This window comes from Cetorhinus maximus, chromosome 8 (assembly GCF_964194155.1).
Source record: "Cetorhinus maximus chromosome 8, sCetMax3.hap1.1, whole genome shotgun sequence".
Classification (NCBI taxonomy): domain Eukaryota; kingdom Metazoa; phylum Chordata; class Chondrichthyes; order Lamniformes; family Cetorhinidae; genus Cetorhinus; species Cetorhinus maximus.
In genome coordinates, this window is record NC_135886.1 from 62593791 (window position 1) to 62620989 (window position 27199).

Genomic DNA, 27199 nt, shown 5'->3' on the forward strand with positions numbered 1-27199 from the left:
GACATTTCCTGTCAGTGTGGGAATCTGAGACGTAGGGCCAGATTTTTGCAGAGTGGTGAAGGGACCTTTAAAAAAATTTGGGGCATCCATGATTTGGAAACCCTGCCCCCATTTCTGACAGATCCCACCACCACCTGCCACCCTCCTCAGATAACCCCACCTCCTGCAGCCCCCTTCCTCAATTAGCTCCACCCCTTCATGTGACACCTCAGCACCACCACCTGTAGCCCCGTCCTCAGATAACCCCACTCAGAGGAAAGTCAGAGGGAAACACATCAACACATTTTTTAATCATTTCTGAAGTTTTGTTTATTACAATAAGTACCTTTAACCTCTCTCCACATATGCAAAAAAAAAACTAAAGGAATCTCTTTATAAATCATCTCATATGCATCAAACAATAAATAAATCTCCCGGGTTTGCTCCTTATACGACCAAAGTGCTACATACAGATGTAAACAAAGTAGAGCACAATTAGGGGTTTACAAAGCACAGACACTCATCAATACATTACTGAGCTGTATTGAAGAAAGTGTTTCAATCACGTTACCATCTCTGTATGGGGAGGAAGCCAAGGGGAACATGTGACTTCAATAAAGAACATCCATTTATATAGCATCTTTCATGGATTCAGGATGTCCCAAAGCACCTTACAGCCAATGAAGTACTTTTGGAGTGTAGCCTGCTGTAATGTAGAAAATGCAACAACCAATTTATGCACAGCTCCAACAAACAGCAATGTGATAATGACCAAACAATCAGCATTAAGCATTGGTTCAGGGGTAAATATTGGCCAGGACATTGGAGATAACCCCCCTGCTCATGTTCTATGGGATCTTTTACATTCACCTGAGCAAGTAGACATTGCCTTGGCTTAACATCTCACCTGAAAGGCTTCGCCTCCAAAATTGCAGCACTCCCTCAGCACTGAAATGAAGTATTAGAAAATATGTTCAAGTCTTCCTACTGGGAGTTGTGTCCTACTGACACAGAGGCATGAGAGTGATACATTGAACCCCAGATGACACAGTGAAATATCTAGCAGGTTACCCAGTGAGAGAGAGATTGGTACATGGCAATTCATCATTGGCTAATGAGAAGGTCATGCCTTGAGCACAATGTACAGAATGGTGGAGGCCTTATGTGGTGCGAGTGTGAGTGGGCGAAAGCAGCGGTGCCAACGCCTCTTTTGGGGAGACTGTCACATGGAGGTCAGAGCACTCCCATCACTGGATCTCCCAGGGCTGAGGTAACTGGGTAATGTCACATTGTTCAGGAATGCTACTGTTGCCATTGTAGAAACAGGGCCAGAGTGAGCTGGCTCTCACCAATATTTCAAACTCCAGCCACATTAATATTCTCATTATTACTCAGACCAGGAGCTGGCGGTCAGGGATGATTCTGTTGTTGTCCAGGAAACACAGATTGGGAAATCACAAGCTACTCTCTCTGTGAATGCCATTCCACAATTGGAGATGCACATTAGACTCATCCTAGTAATTCCAATAAAAGTTCATTTTCAAGGTTGATTTCAATATTAACGATTGCACTTGTGAGCCTTTCTGTGGGTATCAGGGTGAGGGATGTTTGTGTCAGGAAGTAGGAGACCTTCAGACATTCTATGGCTGATTCCACATCCGGACATTCATAATCAGAGAATAAAGCTCTCTCTACACTGCCCCCATCAAACAGTCCCAGAGCAGATAGAGCACAAGGTTAAATACAGGGGAAAGCTCCCTCTACACTATTCTCAACAAACACTCCCAGGACAGGTACAGCATGGGGTTAGATACAGAATAAAGCTCCCTCTACACTGTCCCCATCAAACACTCCCAGGGCAGGTACAACACGGGGTTAGATACAGAATAAAGCTCCCTCTACACTGTCCCCATCAAACATTCCCAGGGCAGGTAGAGCTTGGATTCAAAAAAGAGCAAAGCTTTCTTTGCACCCTCCCCATAAAACACCACTAAGGGTGTTCTACAGGAGATGGGGTCCATGATGTATGGGCTCTCCAGGGGTTGGGATCCATGATGTACAGCCTCTCCAGGGGTTGGTGTCCATGATGTACAAGCTCTCCAGGGGTTGAGGTCCATGATGTACAAGCTCTCCAGGGGTTGGGGTCCATGATGTACGGGCTCTCCAGGGGTTGGGGTCCATGATGTACGGGCTCTCCAGGGGTTGGGGTCCATGATGTACGGGCTCTCCAGGGGTTGGGGTCCATGATGTACGGGCTCTCCAGGGGTTGGGGTCCATGATGTACGGGCTCTCCAGGGGTTGGGGTCCATGATGTACGGGCTCTCCAGGGGTTGGGGTCCATGATGTATGGGCTCTCCAGGGGGTAGGTGATCTGCTTCATTTCGTGAAGGTGAAAATCATTGCCTCTCTTTGAAAGGCGGGAACTGAATGATTAGTTGATCCTAGTCCTTAGTTCTTGTTAAACTGTGCTTTGATTCACACAGATGGTCCCTACACTTACAACACTGAATAACTTGTCAGGATATAGATAGTATCTACCACCACATAGGGCACTGTAAAGTCCCCAGTAAGAATTACACCTTGGTAACATTGGCAGTTTTTTTTTCCACCCTAACACAGTACAGCTAATTTATCAGGATAATTCCACATCTATTAACCCTTCTTTGTCAGAGTCCATGAGGTAACAGAGTGGTGTCTTCTATTGCCTGGCAACCACTAAAGGACATGGCTTGAAATGGCGGTAGCTCATGCAGACAATGCAATTGTAGCGGAGAGTTTTCACCATCCATGGACAAGAAGTTTGAAATGAATAGACGCGGCTTAAAGATCTGCATTTAATGATTGTTCCCCAACAATTCTAAACAAGAGGGCAGTGAGTGAGCCACAGAGCCATCACATTGCTCACTGTTTGCCCGGGTCACAAGCTGTGGGCCCAAGATTGGTCTGCCCTCTTGTAAATTATGAAGTCAGTGTTTTCGGTCAGATCCAGTCAGGAGCAGGGACACAGAGCCGCATCCTTCCAGCAATGCTCCAACACTTTGGATTCACCTGCACAAAGGTTGGCTCCATTCACTAACTGGCTGCTTGATGACTTGATGCCAAAGGGGAGTCCATTGTCCTCCAGGAGCATTCTTATTGGTCATTGTAACACACCACTAACAATGGGGACTCCTGTGACTATGAGTAACAGGTGGGATAAGTTGCTAGATGTGCCTGGCCATGCAGTGCCTAAGCTTTAGTGAGGAATTTGCAGGAAAGAAGTTTGTTTTCACTTTGTTTTACATTCAAAGAGACTGGTGTATTACTGCTGTCCTCTGGGCAGTAAAGTCAGGCAAGCAACCTATGAAGAATTGAAATTAGCAGAGAAACACATCCCTTCAGAATCTGTGAAATAATTCAGCAGCTTTCCTCCTCTGGTCTTGTCTGTTGCTACAGTTCGGAGGTGACTGTATTCTGATCGATATCTTTAATACCATGCAGAATACGCTTCATGTGGCCCACCTTGGTTATCCCCAGATCCTTTAAAAAGAAAATATGAATAATTTAACCATTTCAGAACATTAGGTCAGATTCCATTACTAGAACAATGGACACAAGTTTCCAGAATGTCAAAGTAGAAAGCTGTCAAGTCATGTGGCTGAGGTTCATTATCACCTGAAAAATTATGAGAGGAGAGTGACAGGGAAAGGAGTGAGGGGTGAGGAGAGAAGAGGGTGGAGTCGATGGGGGAGGGAAGAGTCCTTGGGGAGAGTGGAGGAATAAAGCATTCATTCATGAACAAATACAGTGCTTTTTTTGACTGCAATATGTCCTGAAGCTTTTTACAGCCAATTAAGTACTTTTGAAGTATAGACACTGCTGTAATTTAGAAAATGATAGAGCCAATTTGCACACAGCAAACTCTTGCAAATAGCAATGTGATAATGACCAGATAAATCTCCTTCAGTGAAATTGGTTGAAGGATAAATATTGACAAACACCAGGGAAAACTCCCCTGCCCTTCTTTGAAATAAGATCATGGGGAATCCATTGCATCAACCTGAGAGGACAGGCAGGGCCATAGTTTAATGTATCATCTGAAAGGCAGCACTTTGTCACTGATGGACTAGTGCTTGAGAGCCTAGACGATGCGCTCAAATTTCTGGAGTAAAGCTTGAACTCTTGGTTTTCTGACTTAGAGACAAGAATGCTACCCACTGAGGCATTGCTGACACCTTGGCCAGGATTTCCTGGTTGGCGAGTGGGGGGTGGGGCCCGCTCGCTGACGTGTAAAATGATGCGCGGTGACGTCGGGCAGAACTCCCGACGTCAGTGCGCCCCATTTCAATTTTCAGGTAGGCGGGGGCTCAGCAGAATCAGCTGTGTGCCTGCCGACTTGTCAATGGCCAATTGAGGCCAATGACAGAGTCAATAAACTAATTAATGGACCTGCCCATCCAACCTTAAGGTTGGCGGGCAGGCCAGGAGCCCAGGCGGGAATTAGAAAAAGCATGAAACCTCATCCATGGGCGGGATGAGGTTTCATATAGGTTGTTAAAAATGTAATTAAAGTGTATGTAAAAGTTATGGAAGTGTCCCAACTCATGTGATAGTGTCACATGAGGGGACATGTCAGTGATTCTGATTTTTCTATTTTTTAGATTTTTAAATGTACAGCCGATCTCCCCGAGGCAGCACTTAGCCTCAGGGAGATGAGTGCGCTCTTTCACGCGCATGCGCATCGGGGGCACTGATCGGAGGTGCGCCTCCGCGCACCCGCACTTCAACTTCCCACCGACAGGGGGAAAATTCTGCCCCTTGATGTTTGATAAATTGACATCAGTACATGTTGGAAAACAGATCAAGGTCATATACTCCAAATGGTACGATTCTTAACAGAAATTTAGTACTGGTATTTAAAGGTGATCGGGGAACTAGGAGGCAGTGTGTGATTCTAGGTTTTATACTGGGAGTTTGAATATAAAAGCTATTCTGTTGATCTTAACACTGCCACAGCCACCATTTTGAAAATCATGGAAGCAGGCTATCCCATCATGCAGTTGGTATGGTGTGGCAGTAATTTACCATTAATTTGCCAAAATCCTCAAGAGTTATAAATTTGCTAAAAAAAATAAACAATCATTTTAACTGCTGTGGTTTGGGGTCAGGGCTGGGGGTGATAGGAATTGATCAGAGTTCATGCGTCTGACCCCATAATAAAGTGCATTGTGAGGACACTGGAGGAGGACAGAACCTGGCTCAGCTGTAATAGCTATCAGAATGAAGTGACCCGGCTACAAGCACCACTGATAGTATCTATCCCATCAGATCTTCTGAGGGGCATAATCCTAAAATTAGAGCTAGGTTGTTCAGGGGTGATATCATGAAACACTTCGACACACAAAGGATGTTCATTCTGGAGGACAATTGGAGCTTTCAAGACTGAGATTGATAGATTTTTCCCTCAGTAAGGCTATTGAGAAAAGGCAGCTAGATGAAGTTGTGGTTCATCATCTGATTGAATGTCAGAGCGGGCCAGAGGCGCTGAATGGCTTCCTTCTGTTACATTGACTCTGTTCATAGCTGATGAATGACCACTTTGTCCAGGAATTGGAAGGTAATGGGAGTCCTTAAGAAATAGGAGGAAACCAACAATTAAGGAAAAACCAAAATCGTCCTGCAGGATAGTTCAATTCAGTCCCAAGGTTCATAGTCAGATCTCATATTGTACACAGCTGCTTCAAACCACATAGCTATGACCTGTTTGAGGTCACCATCATTATAATCTGAGTAATTTAGTAAGGGTAACCCATGATGGCCCAGGGCCTGTTAATAGGAATATCACTATTTAATGGTACCTTCAGATTTCGCCTTTCCAGCTGCAAAAGCTCGGACCCCTGGATGTCATGACGTGCAAAAATGTCTTTGTACTCCCCTAGTTTGAGGGACTCCAGCCAAACTGCTACTTCATCTGTGCCCCATCTCTCCACTAGCAAAGGGAAGAGCAGAGCTCTGCTTAGCAACAGCAAACAACCCAGCACCTGACAAGACAATGCATGCCGGAAACGATGCAGGAAAAGCTTTGCTAATGGCAGAAAAAGCACATAACATTGAGGTGAAATGAAAGACTCATTGGAGGAAATTCCTCTTCAAGCAGCAGGATGAGTTCTGGCCCAGGCCTTGCCACCTGTATACTTCTCATGCCCAGATGGGCAGAGATACGATGGGCTGAATGGCCTTCATCTGCATCGGATGACCTATGAGCTCAGTATCTTTTACTATTGTTATTGATTAGCTGTCGGACCGAGTGAGTTTTTAGCATTCAGTTTGAAGTTGGTGGAGATGGGGCAAGTTTATAACCCAGAATTACCCAGTAGGATGCACCATTACCTTGAACAGGCTGGCTGCAATTAAGTAATTTCAGATAAAACACTATGCGAACGATGACAAAAACTAATTGCTTACAACCCCAGACAGGGACTGACAAACATCCCTGCTGATAGTGAACTCAAGCATCTAGTCAGAATTTAGTCTAGATTATTAAAATTTATCACTTCAAGGAGTCAAGGTGAATATTGCTTTTATGTTAATATATTCAAATGAATGCAAATGAATCTCAATCATGCATTCACAGCAATGATTGCAAAATGGAGGTGAAGATTAAATTTAAAAGGTAACCATGCCAGTTTAAGCTTGAATGACATTTCCCTGTCTTCAGCTGATGCTGCAAAACAGTGAGTGTGGGCATGCACTGATGAATCCAGACAACTAACAGAGTGCAGACTATGAAATCAAGAGAAATAAGAGCCTCTAAATTCCGCAAGCTTTGTCAGGAACACACATGGGAGGTGAGTTCCAATGACAAGTGTGAAGGGCAGGATGAGTCAAGAGCCCCAGCACAACAGCCTCCAGCCACACATGAGCAGTGCTGTACCCTCCAACCAAGAACAAACTGGCATCTGCCCACCTCCCCCCCGCCCCCCACAAAACAACCCAGGACTTGACAAGTGCGGGAATTGGTGCTAATCATTCAAAACACTCTTCTAAAATGGACCCTTTATTCAATCCACCAATAGCTTTTCAATTCACATGAATAAAATCTTAGGGGAGGGATTTTAACTTGCTTAAAATCTATTCACTTACACAAAGTTAAAATCTCCCCTAGCTTGTGTCCATAGCTTTCTTCTGTCATTTTAGCTGCACTGTCTATTATCTGCAGAATGCACCATAGTAACTTGCCAAGGCTTCTTCGACAGCATGTCCCAAACCTGCAACCTCTACAACTCAGTAGGTTAGGAGTAGAAGGCACCATCACCTCCAAGTTCCCCCTCATCCTTTCTTGGACATGTATCATTATTTATGTGTCATCCCTGGGGCCAAAATCCTGGAACTCCCTCCCTGACATAAAGAATGGGAGGACCACATCACCACATGGCCTGCAGCAGCTCAAGACCGCAGCTCACCAACATCTCCTCAGGGCTATTTGGAATGGACAATAAATACCAGCCAATGTACTCCTGGTTTACTTGGATGCAGGAGTGATTCACAAGAGGATACTATGCACTTGGATTCCATATTGTGCTGAGGGTGTCTTCCACAGAGCTTACATGAGACTTCTTATGGTCCACCATACAAGCAACCAGGGGTCGGCTCAGGCACAGATAACTCCAGCAGAATGATCTTGGGATTTACACCTTAGCAATGAGCATGTCTCTGATGTGTGCTGCCTGATACATTCACGTGTTAACCAGCACCTCTATTTAACACAATATTGTGCAGCAAAGGCTTAGAGGTTGGCTATACCATGTCTGCTCAGCATACTGGTACAAATCAAGCTGCCTCATGTTCTGGGACCAGGAAATGACCTTTTCAATCAGGCATTGACATGTGGAGCTCCCTCAGGTCTCCTGAAACCCTTTCACTGGGAGCTCTGGGCCAGAATACAAATCTCTTCTGCCCACCACCTGGAACAGATTTTTACACGAGATCCTTCCTAGGACAAGCTCTCCCATAGGACAGCACAGATCAGCAGGAAAAACAAAATGATTTCCATTCAATAATATATTAGAAGTATTAGAATTGTGGCCTGAATTACTATGGTTGTGCAGACTCTGGGTGACGATATATATGTCTAAAAACTGCTAATGACGTTTTCATTTTCTGTCTCAAGTTGATAAGAATGGGTTAGGCTTAGGCTTTTGATAGTGAGGCAGTAGCAGATCAGCCTATGGTTATACAAGCCGCCTGATTTACCTTTCCAATGTTACTGCCCTTTGTGTGAATATTGGTTTGACAGTAGACATTGAGGTTTGATTTACCTGGAGTTATATTTGTTCTCACTTCTGTCTCTGTATCATCTCTTCCCCTTCTCAGAAACACACCCTTCATGTTCCTGCTACAGCTTCTATCACTTTCAGTCACATTTTGTTTTTTGATCCTGGGGCTATGAAGTCCTGACTTGTGTCAGTTGAAAGAGGGAAATTATTTCTTCCACTTTAATTGTTACACTTACTGAAGGGTGGATTCAGAGTAATGCACTGAGTGATGAATAGGGCTTGTTGGGTATATCACAGTGCACACCAATGTATGCAAAACTAATAATGAAAAATTTTTTCAGTATGGCATCGAGAATAATTCTGACTGATTTTCATGGTACTTTCTGACTTTCAGAGCAACCTCTAAACTAAAACCCCAAATTTCAGGGCTAATTTTACTGCAAGAGTAGATGTGACCAGGGAAAGTGATTTACACTGACACCTATTCTTTCTCTGAAATTAGTGAATGGAATTAAACATTCTTCTAGTTTTTAAGACCAGGATATGACTTTTTAAGTGTGAAAATGTGTTGTTTCCAAACTGGTGAATAGTTATTCTGGATTGTTTGATCTGGTGATTATGCTGGTTAGATTTAAGAGTTAAAAGGCTAGAATTTCAGCTAGAGTGCCATCCTCACCTTCACACATTGGCCAGGTTGGGTGAATGATCAGGAAGAGCATCTGTCCAAGTGTTTCAAGAATATTCAAAGATTCTCAGAACTGGTACGAACCAGGAGAAACTGAAAGGGCCTTAAGAATAGGGCCTCATTGTTTAAAGTTATTTGATTAGGATTTAATTGCACTTAGCTAACGAGTCTTGACTCACCCAGCAAAGAACTGTTTGATTTTTGCTTCTGGAGTTTCTCCTTTCTTGACATGTTCTTTATTCTTATCTTAATGCTGCTCTTGTTACTTCCCTTTGAATGTTCCTGAGAAGATAAAAGAAAATTACTCCAGGTTACAGGTACATCACCACCACGTTTTATAGTGGGAAAATAAATGAGCATAAGGCCCAAGGCCTGTATTCCCTTTGCTCCTTCAGCCCGGCATAAAACTGAGCACCCTGTCCACCATCCAAATACAGCAGGACACCAACAAGGACACTGGCCACATGCCAATGGGCATTTTGTCTCCTCTTGTATACATTCCATTTGAAGGAACATGAAAAATGAAATTAATATATGTCTCTGTTGAGGCTGACTAGTGCCAATTATTGCCTGTGTGATCATAACCCAATTCAGAGAATGCATGTAGGAGAGATTGTACTTGTTTCATGTACTGGTTGTGCGGACAGACTGTAGTCAGACTCGGGTAGTTACTTCAAACTGGTTTATTTACTCTATATACATGATCAGCTACTAAGTAGGCACATCTCTCCTGAGTGCTGACTATTCCAACTGTTGTACAGAATCTCTAATCTGTGACTACTGATGTCATTGATACATCATAATATATATCACTCATTACCATAACTATTCTATTAACCCATTACATTACAGTATTGAACTCTAACAGGAGTAACCATACAGATTCATATAGGGGCCACATGCTTTGGCAGTCGGACCTCTAAACACAACCTCAATCCAGGTAGCTCTTATTACTGTTGTCTCGTTGGTGATTAAACCCTCAATTCTCTCTTTCAGAAAATAACACGAGTAGAGTTATATGACATGCCATAAGTGTATTGTGTTTGGGAGGAATATGTGACTTTGGAAATCCCTTTACCTTTGGGGTTTCCCTCTCCTTATTCCTGGGTCTGTTGTAGACTAAGAGGTTGAATGCTATGTCAGCAACTCCATTATCACTGTATCATGTGATTACCAGGATGGTAGAAGGTGAACAAAGTGAACCATGGTCTTTTTCCTATGTCCCAGTGGAAATCCTAAGCCAGGATTTGCTACTTGAAGCAACTTGGGATGTAGAATGTAGGCTCAAACTTTATATAGTGGACCGGAGGTCTAGTGTACACACTTAAGGGGTTCAAAGACAAAGCCTGAACATTCCTGCTCTCCATATTGTAGATCAGTGATTCGCTGCCTTTTATTCAGGGTGCACTGTACAAGGAAGGGAGAAGTGATGGAGCTGGTTACAAGGATGCAAAAGGTGAATCATGTTGACCATGTTATTCAAGAGCCACAGAGAGAGTTGTTGATGCTGTTGTTTGTAAATGGTGATAGCAAGAGATATAGAAGTAAACAAAGATTAGTGTGGTCGGGTAATGTACTAGGCAAATGTAACATCTCTGAATTGTACATAAATTGCATTTAATTGTTTGGGTATTAATTGTACGGGCAGATTTTTATATCCTATGGGCGGGCACGCGCCCGACCTGATCGGGCGTAAAATTTGGACAACTGTCCCAACATCATCGCGCACTCATGCGATATGACAATTAAGAGGCCTATTAATATATTAATTAAGAGCAATTTTTCACTGCTCAACCAACCTTATGGTTGGCGGGCGGGTGAGCGAATTGGCCAGGCAGCCTTTGGATTTTTGAGGAAACTTCATCCACGGGCGGGATGAGGTTTCCAAGATTATTTTTTTTAAATGTTTATGTTCAAGTGAGTGAGTCTTATATGCGGACATTTTTTTAAATTATTAATTTATGGGACGTGGACGTCGCTGGCAAGGCCAGCATTTATTGCCCATCCCTAATTGCCCTTGTTCAGAGGGCATTTAAGAGTCAACCACATTGCTGTGAGTCTGGAGTCACATGTAGACCAGACCAGGTAAGGACGGCAGATTTCCTTCCCTAAAGGACAGTAGTGAACCAGGTGGGTTTTTACAACAATTGGCAATGGTTTCATGGTCATCAGCAGGCTTTAGATTTTTATTGAGCTCAAATTTCACCATCTGCCATGGTGGGATTCCAACCCGGGCCCCGAGAGTATTATCCTGGGTCTTTGGATTACTAGTCCAGTGACAATACCACCGCCTCCTCCTAAATTCTCTGCATTTCATAATCTTTATTTTTGTTTTTAAAATTCTTTAGCTCCCTGAGGCAGCTCCCTGCCTTCATGGAGATTTCATTGTGTGCTCCCCTGAGCCTGCACTGACTTAAGCGCGCACCCTCTTCCAGCCCCCACCCCAGCAGCGTTGAGTTACTCAGTGATCGTTTTACGCTGGCTGGCTATTAATTGGCCAGCCAGGATGAAATCGCTGTCGGGAGCTGATCGCAGGTGGCAGCCTGTTTCCCAGCCGTTCCCGGGCCCCCTCCCACCGCATCTGCCCAACAACCCGAGAATCCTGCCCTATGAGTATTAATTGAAGATTCACTTGTGCCCCTTCAAATAGGAACAGACTGAAACTGTGCTTGTCAGGTTAGGAGGTGTGCGTTTGTAATACGTATTTCTGCAAATAAAAGTTGATAAATGTGTATAAAGATTGGCTCCAATTTTATTCTTCACCAGCTGGCTTTCTGGAGTGTAATAAGATCAGGGGTTGCTATCATACATTCAGAGACTGGAAAGTAGGGAGCTCTCTAGCTTCCCATCTTAAAACATAGAGGGAGGAGGATTGTACATGGTAATAGCTGCTATTGAGACCCCTGAGTTCTACATTGCAGAATGTGAAAGGTTACTTGGTTGCTATCTTCTGCTGAACTAAGTTGAACAAACTGACTCACCTCCACATCGGTTGTCTGGATGGTGTACCCCAGCCAGTGGAGCTCAGCCAGCTTCTGGAGCTCACTCTCAACATCACTCAGTGCAGTCTGCAACTCTTCTTCATAGGAAGACTCCAACTCCTGTACAAATGGACAGTGGTGAGCCATTTGCCACATGGTACAGAAAGAGGAACAAGGGCACAATACAAGACTTTCTGAAACCTAATTCCAAAAGACTGCAGGTGCAATGTCAAAAATATAACTCATCAGCTTCCAGGGTTTTGAGCCATCGCTGGCCTGGCAACAGAGCCAGGAGGGTCCTATAAACAGCACCGCTTGTCAGAGTGCTGGTTCTGTGACTTCATCCTGCCCCCTAGGCCATTACCAAAGGGTGGGTTGGGGAGGTGAACGCAGCAGTAGGTAGCCGATTAAAATAATTAGCCATCACTTAAGGCCATTTGAATGAGGCCGACTGGGATTTTTAGATATCCTTGAGGGTGCAGAGGGCAATAGGGGCCAGTTTAACCACCTAGAGGTGGTCTCCTGACAGCAAACTAGGGAGCCAGAGGTCCAGGCAAGCCTAGAGGCCCTCTCCACCTGACTGGGTGCAGCAGTAGCACAGGCTGCCCTGTGGAGAGAATCCCTCTGCACAGTTGGTGATCTCAGTTAAAAGGGCCATTTTTTACTTCAAGTATTAAAAAAAATTGAAAAGAGGAGGCGTTCTGTTCCTTTAAAGCAGAAAGGCCTTTTACTGGCCTTCCAGCCTCAAGAGTCCGCCAACTCTCCTTAACTGGATGGTGAGCCCACCCTCTGGTTATTCCCTGGCAGCTCTAGGGAAAATCATACAAACAAGGAGTAGGAGTAGGCCATTTGGCCCCCCGAGCCTGCTCTGCCATTTAATAAGATCATGGCTGATCTGATAATAACCTCAAATCTGCATCCTACCTACCCTCAATAACCTATCACCCCCTTACTAAGAATCTATCCACCTCTGCCTTAAAAATATTTAAAGACTCTGCTTCCACCACCTTTTCAGGAACAGAGTTCCAAAGACTCACGACCCTCGGAGAAAAAACGTTGCCTCCTCTCCATTTCAAACGGGCGACCCCTTATTTTTAAACAGTGACCCCTAGTTCTAGATTCTCCCACAAGAGGAAACATCCTGGCAAGGATTTTCCCGTCGGTGATTTGGGGGCTGGGCCCGCTCGCCGACAGGAAAATGACGCAGGATGACGTCGGGAGGAACCCCCGACATCATCCCGGTCCCTTTAAATTTTCAGGAAGGCGGGCGGACAGCGAAATCAGCTGTCCGCCCGCCGACCTGTCAATGGCCAATTAAGGCCATTGACAGGCTAATTAAGATTGTTAAAGACCTGCTCGTCCAACCTTAAGGCTGGCGGGCAGGCCAGCAGCCCCAGCGGGCTTCTGAAAAAACATGAAACCTCATCCACTGGCGGGATGAGGTTTCATGTCCATTTTTAAAAAGTGTCATAAAGTTTATGTGTTTCTTATTAACATGTCCCATCTTGTGTGACATTGTCACATGAGGGGGACATGTTAATAATTTTAACATTTTTCTATTTTTGGTGTTTTTTTTACCTGTCAGTAATCTCCGAGACAGGACTTTGCCTCAGGGAGCAGTGCGTTCTTTCACACACATGCGCGAAAGAGTGCACTTTGACAGATGGGGAATCCTTCCCCTCCCGCACAGGAAGAGCATAGCGCTTCCTGTCGGGCAGGCCGCTGGGTGGGCCTTAATTGGCCCGCCCACTCAAAATGGTGACAGGGCCCGCTTCGGTGGCGGGGGTCGGCTGTCTGCCCGCCGCCGAGCTGGTGGGGCCCGCCCACCCACCAAGGGCAAAATTCTGCCCCCTCTCCACATCCACCCTGTCAAGGCCCCTCAGGATCTTATATATTATTTCAATCAAGTCACCTCTTACTCTTCTAAACTCCGCGGATACAAGCCTAGTCTGTCCAACCTTTCCTCATAAGACAATCCGTCCATTACAGGTATTAGTCTGGTAAAGCTTCTCTGAACTGCTTCTGACACATTTACATTCTTCCTAAATGAGGTGACCAATATTGTACACAGTGCTCCAGATGTGGTCTTACTCGTGCTCTGTACAACTGAAGCATAACGTCCCTGCTTTTGTATTCAATTCCCCTCACAATAAATGATACATTCTATTAGCTTTCCTAATTACTTGCTGTACTTGCATACTAGCCTTTTGCGATTCATGCACTAAGACACCTAGATCCCTCTGCATCTCAGGGCTCTGCAATCTCTCACCATTTAGATAACATGCTTCTCTTTTATTCTATGTGCCAAAATTACCAATTTCACATTTTCCCACATTATATTCCATTTGCCAGATCTTTGCCAACTCACTTAATCTACTTATATCTTTTGTAACCTCCTTATGTCCTCTTCACAGCTTACTTTCCTACCTATCTTTGTGTCATCAGCACATTTGGCAACGATCTTATCCATCCCTTCATCCAAGTCATTTATATAAATTGTAAACAGTTAAAGTCCCAGGTCTGATCCCTGTGGCACACTACTCGTTACATCTTGCCAGCCTGAAAAAGACACATTTATACTTGCTCTCTGCTTCCTGTTAGCCAGCCAATCTTCTATCTATGCAAATCTGTTATCCCCTATACCATGAGCTTTTATTTTCTGCAATAACCTTTGATGTAGCACTTTATTAAATGCCTTCTGGAAATCTAAGTACAATACATCCACCGGTTCCCCTTTATCCACAGCACATGTTACTTCCTCAAAGAACTCCATTAAGTTGGTTAATCATGATTTCCTTCTCACAAAACCATGTTGACTCTGCCTGATTACCTTGAACTTATCCAAGTGCCACATTTGCAACATTTTCACTACAACAGGTGTTAGGTTAACTGGCCTATAGCTTCCGCTTTCTGTCTCCCTTCCCTTTTTGAATAATGGGGTTACATTTGCTATCCTCCAATCTAATGGGATGTTCCTCAAATTTAGGGAGTTTCAGAAAATTAAAACCAATGCATCAACTATCTCACTAGACATTTATTTTAAGGCCCTAGGATGAAGCCCATCAGGGCCCAGCCACTTGTCAACCCGCAGCTCCAACAATTTACTCAGTACCACTTCTCTGGCCATTGTAATTTTCCTGTTTTCCTCCCTCCCTTCCATTTCCTGATTTATAGCTGCTTCTGGGATTTTATTTGTATCCTCTGTAGTGAAAACTGATGCAAAATACCTGTTCAATTCACCTGCCATTTCCTTGTTTTCCATCATCAATTCTCCAGACTCTCTTTCTAAAGGACCAATTCTCACTTTGTTAACTCGTTTCTTTTAAGATATTTATTGAAACTCTTAATATCTGTTTTTATATTTCTGGCTAGCTTTCTCTCGTACTCTACATTTGCCCTCCTTCTTAATCTTTGTCATCCTTTGCTGTTCCTTATATTCTGTCCAATCTTCTGATCTTTCACCTATCTTTGCACAATTATAAATTTTTTCTTCAAGTTTGATACTATCTTTAACCTTTCTAGTTAACCATGGATGGTGTGTCCACCCCTTGGACTTTTTCTTACTCGTTGGAATGTATCTACTCTGTGTATTCTGAAATATCCCCTTAAATATTTGCCACTGAACCTCTATTGAACTATCCTGTAACCTAATTTGCCAGTTCACTTCAGCCAGCTCTGCTTTCATGTCCTCATAATTGTCCTTATTTAAGTTTAAAAACATAGGGCAGAATTTTTCATCCTGTGGGTGGGAGCACACCCAACTCAAACAGGAGTGAAATAATGCGCACCGACATCGGGCGAGCGTCCCGACCTCATTGCGCAGTCTCGCAATCTTTTGTTTGGTGGGCGTGCACGAGAGGCAGCAGTGCGCCTGATGACAATTAAGAGGCCTATTAAGGCCCTTAAGGAATTAAATTGCATTTTTCCCCCGAACAGACCAGGCGGCCGTTGAATTTTGAACGAAACCTCATTCACGAGTGGGATGAGGTTTCCAACACTATCTAAAATAAAACTTTTTAACATTTTTTTTTTTACATGTCTCTTTTCATGTGACTGCATCACATGTGGGGGACATATAAAAAGTTTATTTTCCATTTTAAAATCCATCAGCTCCCTGAAGCAGCTCTGTGCCCTCAGGGAGCTGTCAGTGCATGCTCCCCCACGCATATGCACAATTCAGTGCTTGTGCTCCTCCCGCTCCCACCCTGGCAATGCTGAGGCTCTTAGCACACCTTTCATGCTGGCTGGCCTTAATTGGCCAGTCAATGTGAAACCACGGTCGGAGCCTGATTGCAGGCAGCGGTCAGTCTTGTGGCCGTTCCCAAGTCCGCCACCCTGACAAGGGGAAAATCCTCTCCATAGTCTCACACCCACTCCTCTTTCTCTCAAACTGAATGTAAAATTCAATCATATTATGGTCACAGCTACCTAGGGTTGCCTCCACTATGAGGTTATTAATTAATCCCATCTCATTGCGCAGCACTAGGTCTAGTATAGCCTGCTCTCTGGTTGGCTCCAGGGCGTGCTGTTCTAAGAAACTAGCCTGGAAATATTCCATAAACTCCTCATCTAGGCTACCTTTGCCCATCTGCCTTTTCCAGTCTTTAAGTAAATTAAAATCTCCCATAATTATTGCTGCACATTTCTGACAAGATCCCATTATTTCTTCCTTTATGCTTCACCCTACCATGTGGTTAATACTAGGGGGCCTGTACACGACTCCCACAAGTGACTTCTTGCCTTTACCATTTCTCATCTCTACCTAAGCCATTTCCACATCCTGGTTTCCTGAAATTATGTCACCCTCTCGATTGTGCTAATACCATCATTAACTAACAGAGCCACCCCTCCACCTTTTCCTCACTTCCTGTCCCTCCTAAGTGTCCTGTATCCTTTAATGTTCAGTTCCCAATCTATCTCCTCCTGCAACCATTGGCTGTTTTCTACTCAGTCCAGGCTTCTGACTCCAATTTGAGCCTGACAGCAGCGTTCAGAAACCCACAGGGAAAATCCTGTCCCATTTGTCATCTTTAACTTGCTTCAAAATTGAACACAGCATCAATAGAGCAAGAAAAAGCAGCATTGAAAGAGTTCACCAGCGCAATGTGTTTGAATCAGTAATAATCCACCATGTGGGAAGAAAGAGTATGTAAGGAAAGAAAGAACAAGCTAACTTGGATTTTTATAGTAACTTTCACAACCTCAACAACAAGGTTGTACTTATATAGCGTCTTTAATGTAATAAAATGTCTCTCGGTATTTCACAGGAGCAGTACACAGCTGACTTTCACACCAAACCACATTAGGTGGCATTAAAGCAGGTGACCAAAAGTTTGGTTTGAGTGGTAAATTTTCAGAAGTGTCTTAAAGGAGGCAAGGGAGGAAGAGAGGCTGAGAGGTTTAAGGAGGGAATTCCAGAGCCTAGGGCCTAAGCAGCTAAAGGCAGGGCCACCAATTATGGAGCGATAAAAATCAGGGATGCTCAACAGGCCAGAATTAGAGAAGCGGAGATATCCTGGAGGGCCTTGGGGCTGGAGGAGGTTACAGAGGTAGAGAGGAGTGAAGCCATGTAGGGGCTTGAAAACAAGGAGGAGAAATTTGAAACCAAGGCATTGCTCAACCCAGTGCCAATGTAGGTCAGTGAGCACAGAGGTGAAGAGTGAATAGGGCTTGGTGCAGTTAGGACACAGGGAGCAGGATGACCTCAAGCCTATGGAGAAGATGGAAGGCCAGTGAGGAATGTATTGTAATGGAAAAGTCTAGAAGTAAGTCTTGAGGTAATGAAAGCATGAATGGAGGTTTTAGCAGCAGATAAGCTGAGGCAGGAATGGAGTCAGGAGATGATATGGAGGTGGAATTAGGCAGTATTAGTTGGGGCAGGATTGTGTGGTGGGAAGCTCATCCCACAGTCAAATATGACATCCTGGTTGTGAACAGTCTGGATTCAGTCTCAGACAGTTGCCAGGGAGAGGGATGGAGTCAGTGGTAAGGAAATGGCACTAGTGGCTTGGACTGAAGACAATGGCTTCAGTCTTTCCATTATTGAGTTGACAGAAATTTCTGCTCATCCTGAACCTTGGGACATCTGAAACACTTCGGAGCCAATGAAGTGCTTCTGATGTACAGTCATTGTTGTAATGTCAAAAATGCAACAAAAGTTTGGCACACAGCAAGCTCGTACAAATAGCATTGAGATAAAGGACCAAATAATCTGTTTGAATGAATAACCTGTTGTGGAGGAGTTGGTGTTGGTAAAACGTGACCATCCATTTTACATACCAGCAGTTTGTCATCGAGAAGTGCCTTTGTTTCTGTGCACAGGGCCTTTACACTACTGAAGATGTCAACAACTGCATTCCTGGTCATAGCCTGAAAGAAACAAAGAAAAGTGACCAACACAGAGATACTCAACATTGTACTAACACAGATCAGGCAAAAGCCCACTTAGTAAGGAACTGGCCCTTCATTCCCAGGACAGATCATTACCTTTGAAAGAAGGGAGCAGGGAAGGAAAACTGGAAAAGCCATCTCACATTGAGTCTGCAGTCAGACTCCAAACAGACCCTCATTGCTGAAGCCAGAGTCCAATTACCGTCCTTCCTATTTTACCGAATTGATATGAAGGAGCAGCCATGATCTCATTGAAAGGCGGAGCAGATTCAATGGGCCGAGTGGCCTACTTCTGCTCCTATGTCTTACCTCCTTATGGATGAAGTTTCTAAAGGCAAGTTCAACCTTGATTTCCATTAAATTCAAATGAATATTTTCAAACTAAATAATAACATTTGCTCAGTATTCTGAGATTACTTCATGCATCTTAATCAGAGTTTCTAGTCACAATTATAATTATGCTTGAAATGTGTCTGTCCTGACAGTCTGAGGTGAAGCACAGTAACCAGTTTAACACTGTATGTATATAAAACATGACTGTACGTACTCTGAAAATGTGGTGACATCCCTTTGAATGTCTCTATTCTTGTCACATATCTTCATATTCCCAACTTTCAAAGCAATGAAACAAATGTCATCTCTATTAGAGCCCCTTTTAAAGAGAGTATCTCTCCATCAAGGTCCCATTTGGAAGGTGTCTCTATAACAGGTGTGATAGAATCTGTGGTTTCAGAGCTTGTACTTTTTGAGACAGATCCTAATTGAAAAGGGAAACTGAGATTGGAAACTAAAACTTGTGTGGAGACTGAAACTGGTTGAAACCACAAATGGACACAGACCCTTCAGAGCTCAGATGATGATCCCAGTGGTGCAGTACAGGCTGGCTGGGGAAGATGGGGGCTAAATCCAGAATCTAAGAATAAGCAAATATACAGTTGCTGCAGCTGTTTTTTGAGGATAACATTGGTGGATCTCTGCCACCTAGACCATCGCAAGCAGAGTTGAGGAGGTTCTGCGGATGTGTGCCATTTTTGGTGAAGACCATGCCCATGGAACCCAGGTTGGTTGTGCACCGCTGTCAGCTGGGGATCAGGTTAAATCCAAGCAGAAGGTGAGCTGAAATTCTTCATGAGGAAGACAGAGTTTGAAGGACTTTGTGACCAAGATCAATGACATATATTCGAGTGGGCTGCTGATCCAATTCATAAGATCAACTTAATTGTATCTGCCATCTAATGTCTAATTTAGAGTTGAGAACCGACCACAATTTGCCTATTCATTCATGTTTAACTTACATTGATTCTGGTTTTTGGAGTATGGTGGTTAGCTATGATAGTGTTTAATGTTTGATTTGTTTGACTCTTGTATAGTCAAAATTCTTTTGTTTTAAACCGTGGAATCTTGTGGAATCATTCTTTCAGTAAATAACTGGGATTCTGATTTATCTTTTTCAAAAATGTTACTGGTTTTGACCGAGATCAGAAGAAAGAGTTGGTTTTAAAGAGGTCATCTCTCCATCAGGGTCCCACTTGCAAGAAATATTTACAACACTCTAACCCATGCATGGGAGTGTTTGGAGGGGCAGTGTAGAAGGAAATACTCTGTATTTACCCAAGCTGTGCCTGCTCTGGGCGTCTTTGATGGAAGGGAGTAGAGAGAGCTTTACTTTTGGACTTGCTCATAACTCCTGGTGTTATGTGAAGGCCTTGGCCTCCTCCCTGAGGGTGCTCTGTAATTGATCAAACTGGTGCTGTACCTGCCGTATAGAAGGAACATTACTCCATCCCAGGAATCTCAGGTTCAGTTTTTGGGGGTGAGGGGAAAATTAAATAAAGTTGACTTACATCAGGAGCATTTTGCTTAGGTAAAACTTCACTAATCACATGGGAGCATCCATTGACTGCGTGGGCCAGCTCCTGCTCAACAACCTTGTGCCTCTCAGCTGCATGGTGGATCCTGTAAAATAGCAGAGATGTAGTCACCTCACCTCAATACTGAAAATTGATGGTATTACAACATTATAGGCTGGAAAATGTAATGGTCTAATTGAATGTGGCTCTGGAGCAACTCATAAACCCTTTATTTTTTTTTCTGTTAACCATCTCTCACTGTAGTAATTGTAAGTTAAACCTTTGTCATGAAAGTATAATAATTTTCATAATATTCTTCTGGTTTATTGTAAATTGGTTTATGGGAATAAGTATAGTTGGATCCGACTGTGTGTGATTTAATTACATTTAGAGGCAAGTAAACTGCAAGGTTAAATCATCAAAAGAAGCTAGATGCTTGGCATGCTAATGAGCAAACATGGATGTTGGTTTAGCATGTAGTGGAGAATATTCTCCCCGTTGGGAGGGGGGTTGTGCGGGGGCTGGCACGGGTGGGAGCGCAGCCGATTGGCGTCCCCAAACGGCTGGGCGCCGCCATTTTACATGGGTGGGCCAATTAAGGCCTGCCCAGCGTGATGCGCTCCTGGAAGCGCCGAGTGCTCCCTGTGTGGGTGGGGCAGTTGCCTGAGGCAGGAGTGCACTTTTTCGCGCAAAAGAGTGTAGAAATCTTCTTGAGGCACAGAAGTGCCACAGGGGGATTAGTTTTAACTTTAAACAGTTTAAAGTATTGAAAAGATTTTTATGACATGTCCGCTCATGTGAATCTGTCACATGAGCTGGAACATGTGCATTAATTTTAATAAAATTTTTCTGAAAATTTTAAATCATTCATGAAACCTCATCCTGCCAATGGATGAGGTTCCATGAAAAATATGAAGGCCGCCTGGGCTCTTCGCCTGCCCACCAATGTTAAAGCTGGACGGGCAGCTCAGCTGATTGCCTTAATTGCTTTTTAACAGGCCTTAATAGGCCTTTGACAGTTCAGCGGGTGCGCAGCTGAGTCGGCTGTGTGCCCGCCAAACTGAAAACCTAAATGACGCGTGGTGATGTCGGGATGCACACCCGACCTCACCCCGCGTCATTTTACGTCTCGGCAAGCAGGCCCCGGCCCTACTCGCTGAGCCGAAGATTCTGCCCGTAAGGTGTGAAGGGGATTTGCATTTTTAGACAAATGAAGAGAGATTTGGATTTCAAAGCGACCTTAGTCTGTTTACAACTAGCCAGATAAGCAAAGCTAAGGAAGGTGTTTAATTTTCCCAAAGGTTACTGACAATAAATGGTAGCAGCATGAAGGTTTTTATATTGAGGAAGATACAGTTTCAAAGATATATGAAACAATAGAATTTACATATTAGAAAGAGAGAAACATATATAAAAGAGAACGAAGGGCTATGTGTGAGGAGAAGGCCATGTAAGATCTAACAGAAGTTGTGAAATAGCCTTAATGAAGCCTCCAGCATTTGTGCATAAGTCTGCTGTCTACTGAAACTGAAGCTGGAGAAAAGCCATTTGGAATTCCACTGTCCAGGTTATTGTGTTAATTTGCTGGATTGGTTTAAAATCTGAAATCTATTTTTGGACCATTGCCTTAAAGGGAGTGTAACTGGGGTCAGGTTAATTAGGAATTTTAGGAGTTGTTATAGTAGTAATCTATAGTCTTTTGTTTGTGCTTAAAATCTTTTCTTTTGTTAATAAACATTTTAATTAGATTTTTTAAAAAAATCTCAAAATCTTGGTGGACTTATTACTTCTGAATTCAGTGCACACATCTCGTAACAAATACAAATTGCAAAACCGTTATGATAGCAGACCAAGTTTCCCTCGTGGAATTGGTCCACCTGGCACACGTCATCTGCCGCGTCACAACACCTTTCATACTGTCATGAGGATCACGTGACTGTATGGACAAATCAAGCCTAAGTATGGGTAATCTTAGGGGTGGAGCTTTCTAGCCTTGGTCTTGGAACAAGTATGTAGCTTCATCAGGAGCTCTGTAAATAAAGTTTGCCGCTTCTAACAAGAAACCTGCCCTGCACTCCAAGTTTATTACAGTTGGTGAAGAGAATAAATAGCTCCAACGCTGCACCTCGTCTCACGACTGTGAGTATTTCAATTTTTAAGGGAATAAAAAAGATAGTATACTCACCAGCAAAGCCTCTCTTCAGCAGAATTGACCTGTATGACTCATCCATCGAGGTCTAGAGTCAGTACATAGAGCGCCTAGGTCTCTACTTTGCGGCGAACAAAATAACGGTGGAGGAGAAACAGAAGGTGTTTCTCCTAAGTGTCTGTGGGGCAAAACGTATACCCTAATGCATGGCCTGGTGGCTCCGAATGCACCAAATTCCAGATCTTTCACTGAGCTAGTCAACCTTGTGAAAGGACATTTTCAGCCTCAACCATCGGTGATCATGCAAAGATTCAAGTTCAACTCTAGAGTAAGGGACCCCGGTGAGTCGATCGCAATGTACATCATGAAGTTAAAGCAGTTAACAGAGCACTGTGACTTCGGTGATACTCTAAACGACATGTTGCGAGATTGATTGGCTTGTGGCATAAAGGACGATGCCATTCAGCGCCGTTCACTTGCTGAAATTGAGATAGACATGAAGTGTGCCTTGGAGATAGCATTAGCAATGGGGAGTGTTGATAGGGACTCGCAGGTTTGCAGAGTGTGCAGCATGGCACCGTTTTACAGCTAGGGTAGGAACCTGCCAGCAGGTGTGGCGCAAAGGCCAGGGAAGAAACCGTGAAGTGGGATGTGGTCCCTACAACTAGAAAAACAAAACTAAATACTGGAAGTAGCTCACCAGTAATCAGAAATAAAAGTGCTCCTGATGTGGAGGTAATCATGTACCAGAAGCCTACAGAATTAAAGAGGCAGAATGCCACTACTGTCACAATAAAGGGCTTGTTGTAAACAGTGCAGGGCAAGATCAAGACAGCCACTCAGAGAGCAGGCCAAGTTCAATGAAATGCACAATATAGATGAACCAGAAGCTGCTGATCCTGATATTTATTCCCTATACAATTTGAAGGCCAGGAAAACTGAACCAATCACTGTTACCCTTCAAGTAAATAGAAAGTCTCCGTTCATGGAAGTTGACACAGGAGCATTGACCACAATGGTGGGAGAACACATCTTTAAATACCTTAGAGAAGGCACCCAGCCGCTGAATCTGAAGCAAACCACAGCTCAGCTATAAATGTATACTGGAGGGGTAATACAGGTGAAAGGCACCACCTCTGTACCTGTATCCTAAAGGCAACAGACAGCCCAACTGCCAATAATTATTGTAACAGGTGAAGGACCGAGCCTTCTGTGAGATGGTTGGTTGAAAAAAATTAAACTCAATTGGTCAGAAATTTTTCAAGTCAGAACAGGAGGAATTCCTGAGTTGTTAAAAAAAATGGCAGAGTACTCCGAGATGAGTTAGGCAAAGTAAAAGGTCTACAAGTTAAAATATATGCGGGTTCTGAAGCAAGACCTGTGCCTTACGCCCTAAAGGAGAAGGTGGATGCGGAATTGTGCCGTTTGGAGGAGTTAGGAATAATCCAGCCAGTCCAATTTTCAGAATGGGCAGCACCCATAGTCCCTGCAATGAAACCAGATCAAACCATTCACATCTGCAGAGATTACAAATTAACTATGAACAAGGCTGCTACATCAGACAAGTAGCCAATCCCAAGGATTGAAGATCTGAATGCTAAACTTGCAAGAGGAAGACCCTACACTAAACTGGACATAAGCCATGCATGCCAACAGCTCAAAATGGACAGCACATTAAGAAGTTATGTCACCATAAACACACACAAGGGCCTATACCAGTATATACGGATACCCTTTGGTGTGTCATCTGCTTGTGCGATTTTCCAAAGAACCATGGAAAGCCTATTACAAGGACTTTCCCAAGTTAAAAAGTGTACCTGGATGACGTCCTGATCACAGGATGCATGGAAGCAGAACATTAGGCCAACCTATAAGAGGTTCTGAAGAGATTTTTTTTGAGGCCGGTGTTCATTTGAAAGAAATAGAAGTGCACTCTCCAAGCAAATGAAATCACTTACTTGGATCATCGAGTGGATGCCCAAGGGTTGCACCCATTAGAGGAGAAAGTCAGGGTAATCAAGGAAGCGCCCTCTCCTACCAATGTCACGGAGCTAGGCATGGCAAATTATTATGGTTGCTTTTTGCTTAATCTACCTACAGTGTTAACCCCTTTACACTTATTATTGAAGAAGAACCACAGATGGTCCTGGAAGGCACAGCAGGAGGAAGCCTTCATAAAAGTCAAGAAGCTTTTATACTCATCGTGTCTGCTAGTGCACAATGACCCCTCTAAGGAATTAATACTCACTTATCATTTTCACACAAGATGGAGGATGGATCTGAAAGACCGATAGGATATGTATCCACAGCTCTTTCTGCAGCCAAGAAAGGTTACACACAAATTGAAAAAGGCATAGCTAATGTCTTTAGAGTGAAGAAGTTCCATCAATATTTGCACGATTGACACTTCACCATAGTGTCAGATCACAAGCCACTGTTGGGTTTGTTTAGTGAAGATAAGGCAATGCTACTGATAGCATCTGCTAGAATTCAAAGATGAGCTTTGATTTTGTTGGCATACGAGAACACTTTTATGCACCGTCCAGGTGCTCTCAGTCATCTTCCTTTGCCAGATAGCATTACACACGTTCCAGTATCTCAGGAGGTAGCACTTGTGTTGAATTTCCTGGACTCCTCACCAGCCTGTGTGAGACAGATAAAGAATTGGACAAACCAGGATCCAACTTTATCAAGAGTCTGAGAACAGGCACTGCAAATGCATAAGTCCCTGAAGAATTAAAACTATTCTATGCTCGTAAATCTGAACTGAGTCATCAAGATGGAATCTTGTTATGGGGAGCAAGAGTCATTGTCCCTTTTCAAGAAAGGGAACCACTTTTGACAGAGCTTCATAGTGCACATCCTAATATTTCAAAATGAAGATGCTCGCATGAAGTTATACCTGGTGGTCAGGTACAGAAAGTGATATAGAAAAAATGTTTAAACACTGTCTCCAGTGTCAGCAACAGCAGAAGTTGCCCATTTAAGCTCCACTGCATCCGTGGGAGTGGCCTGGTCGATCCTGGGTTAGACTAATATAGACTATGTAGGTCCATTTTTAGGTACCATGTGTTTAGTGATCATCGACGCCCATTGAAAGTGTATGGTGTGTATGAGATCACCTACATCGTGTGCAACTATTAAAAAGCTGCACCAATATTTTAGTTACATGGCCTATCAGGAGTTGTGTCGGATAGTGGTACTGCTTTCACTAGCACTGAATTCCAAAGATTCATGAACCTAAATGGGATCAAACATGTCAGAACAGCACCGTATCATCCCTTATCCAATGGGTTAGAAGAAAGAGCAGTACAGGCTTTAAAAACAGGCATGAAAAGCTAGGAGGGAATGTTAGAAACACGAATTTCAAGATTTCTGTTCAACTATCGTATGACTCCTCATGCAACCACAGGTTCAACACAGTGGGAATTGCTAATGAAGCGCTGACTTTGTACAAGGTTGAGTCCAGTATTCCCTAATTTAGAGGGGAAGATGGAGAGAAATCAGAGTAGCCAGAAAGTGAACCATGGCGTTCACTGTAAAGGTCAAGAATTTGCTGTGGGAGAGACAGTTTTTATATGAAATTTCGCAACTGGACCAAGATGGGTTCCTGGTATAATATCTCTGAAACAAGACCTTTATCTTATCAGCTAGAAGTGGAAAACAGGATTGTTAGGAAACACATGGATCATTTCAGAAATCAAGAAACCCTCCAACAACCAGTTAATCCCTGAAATTGAAGACGAACCTTTGATCCCTGAAGTGCCAGATCGACAAAGAATATACACACCTGATGTCTTGGTTGAAGTAACTAATTCTGAACTGCCATTGTCTAAGGATGTCCCTGATGCTGTAGTTCCTGGTCAAGCCGATCCAATGGAAAAATCTCAAGTTGTAGAGTTGTGTCGCTCTACCCAAATCAGAAAACCTCCTCAAAGACTAAATCTATAATTGCATGAACTGTATATATTTGTATATGATATGGGTTAAGATATTTTTGTAAACGAGCGTGGTAAAACAAAATTAAAGGGGAAGGAATGTAGTAATTATAAGTTAAATCTTTCATACCATTATGGGGATCATGTGACTGTAAAGAGAAATCAGCCCTAAGCGCGGGTAATATTAGGGGCAGCGCTTTCTGGCCTTGGTCTTGGAACAAGCATGTAGATTCATCAGGAGCTCTGTAAATAAAGTTTATTGTTTCTAACAAGAAACCTGCCCTGCATTCCAAGTCTATTACACTCACCTCTTTCTCTTTCTAATTTATCGAAATTAATAATCAGTGTTGCTTTCAACCAGCCTTGGTGCTCTTAAATCAAAGGTTTGGCCCTACAAATTCTGCCTCCTACCGACACAGATATTGAAATTTATTTCACTGTACCTGTACTGTTGGCATTGTTCATAACTTATGGATTTTTTTAAAGTTCATTTATGGGATGTGGGTGTCGCTGGCTAGGCCAGCATTTATTGCCCATCCCTAATTGCCCTTGAGAAGGTGGTGGTGAGCTGCCTTCTTGAACCGCTGCAATCCACGTGGTGCAGGTACACCCACAGTGCTGTTAGGGAGGGAGATCCAGGATTTTGACCCAGCGACTGTGAAAGAACGGCGATATATTTCCAAGTCAGGATGGTGAGTGACTTGGAGGGGAACTTCCAGGTGGTGGAGTTCCCATGTGTCTGCTGCCCTTTCCCTTCTAGATGACAGTGGTCGTGGGTTTGGAAAGTGCTGTCTAAGGTGCCTTGGTGAGTTCCTGCAGTGCATCTTGAATATGGTACACATTGCTGTCACTGTGTGTCGGTGGTGGAGGAAGCGAATGTTTGTGGATGTGGTGCCAATCAAGCAGGCTGCTGTGTCCTGGATGGTGTCAACCTTCTTGAGTGTTGTTGGACCTGCACTCACCCAGGCAAGT

At 43.6% G+C, this 27199-nt stretch overlaps 1 protein-coding gene across 1 annotated transcript in view; it reads right to left on the reverse strand.

Moving 5' to 3' along the window:
• Positions 1-283: 283 nt before the first annotated feature.
• LOC144683674 (diacylglycerol kinase eta-like) overlaps positions 284-27199 on the reverse strand; it is a 207596-nt gene continuing 180680 nt past the window's right edge. Inside the window, exons 24-30 of the mRNA XM_078546935.1 lie at positions 26080-26199; positions 20135-20246; positions 18180-18269; positions 11901-12020; positions 9099-9201; positions 5817-5947; positions 284-3498 (exon numbers count right to left, since the gene is read on the reverse strand). Coding sequence (XP_078403061.1) covers positions 3409-3498; positions 5817-5947; positions 9099-9201; positions 11901-12020; positions 18180-18269; positions 20135-20246; positions 26080-26199 — 766 coding nt within the window. The 3' untranslated portion in view covers positions 284-3408. The remainder of the gene's footprint in view (positions 3499-5816; positions 5948-9098; positions 9202-11900; positions 12021-18179; positions 18270-20134; positions 20247-26079; positions 26200-27199) is intronic.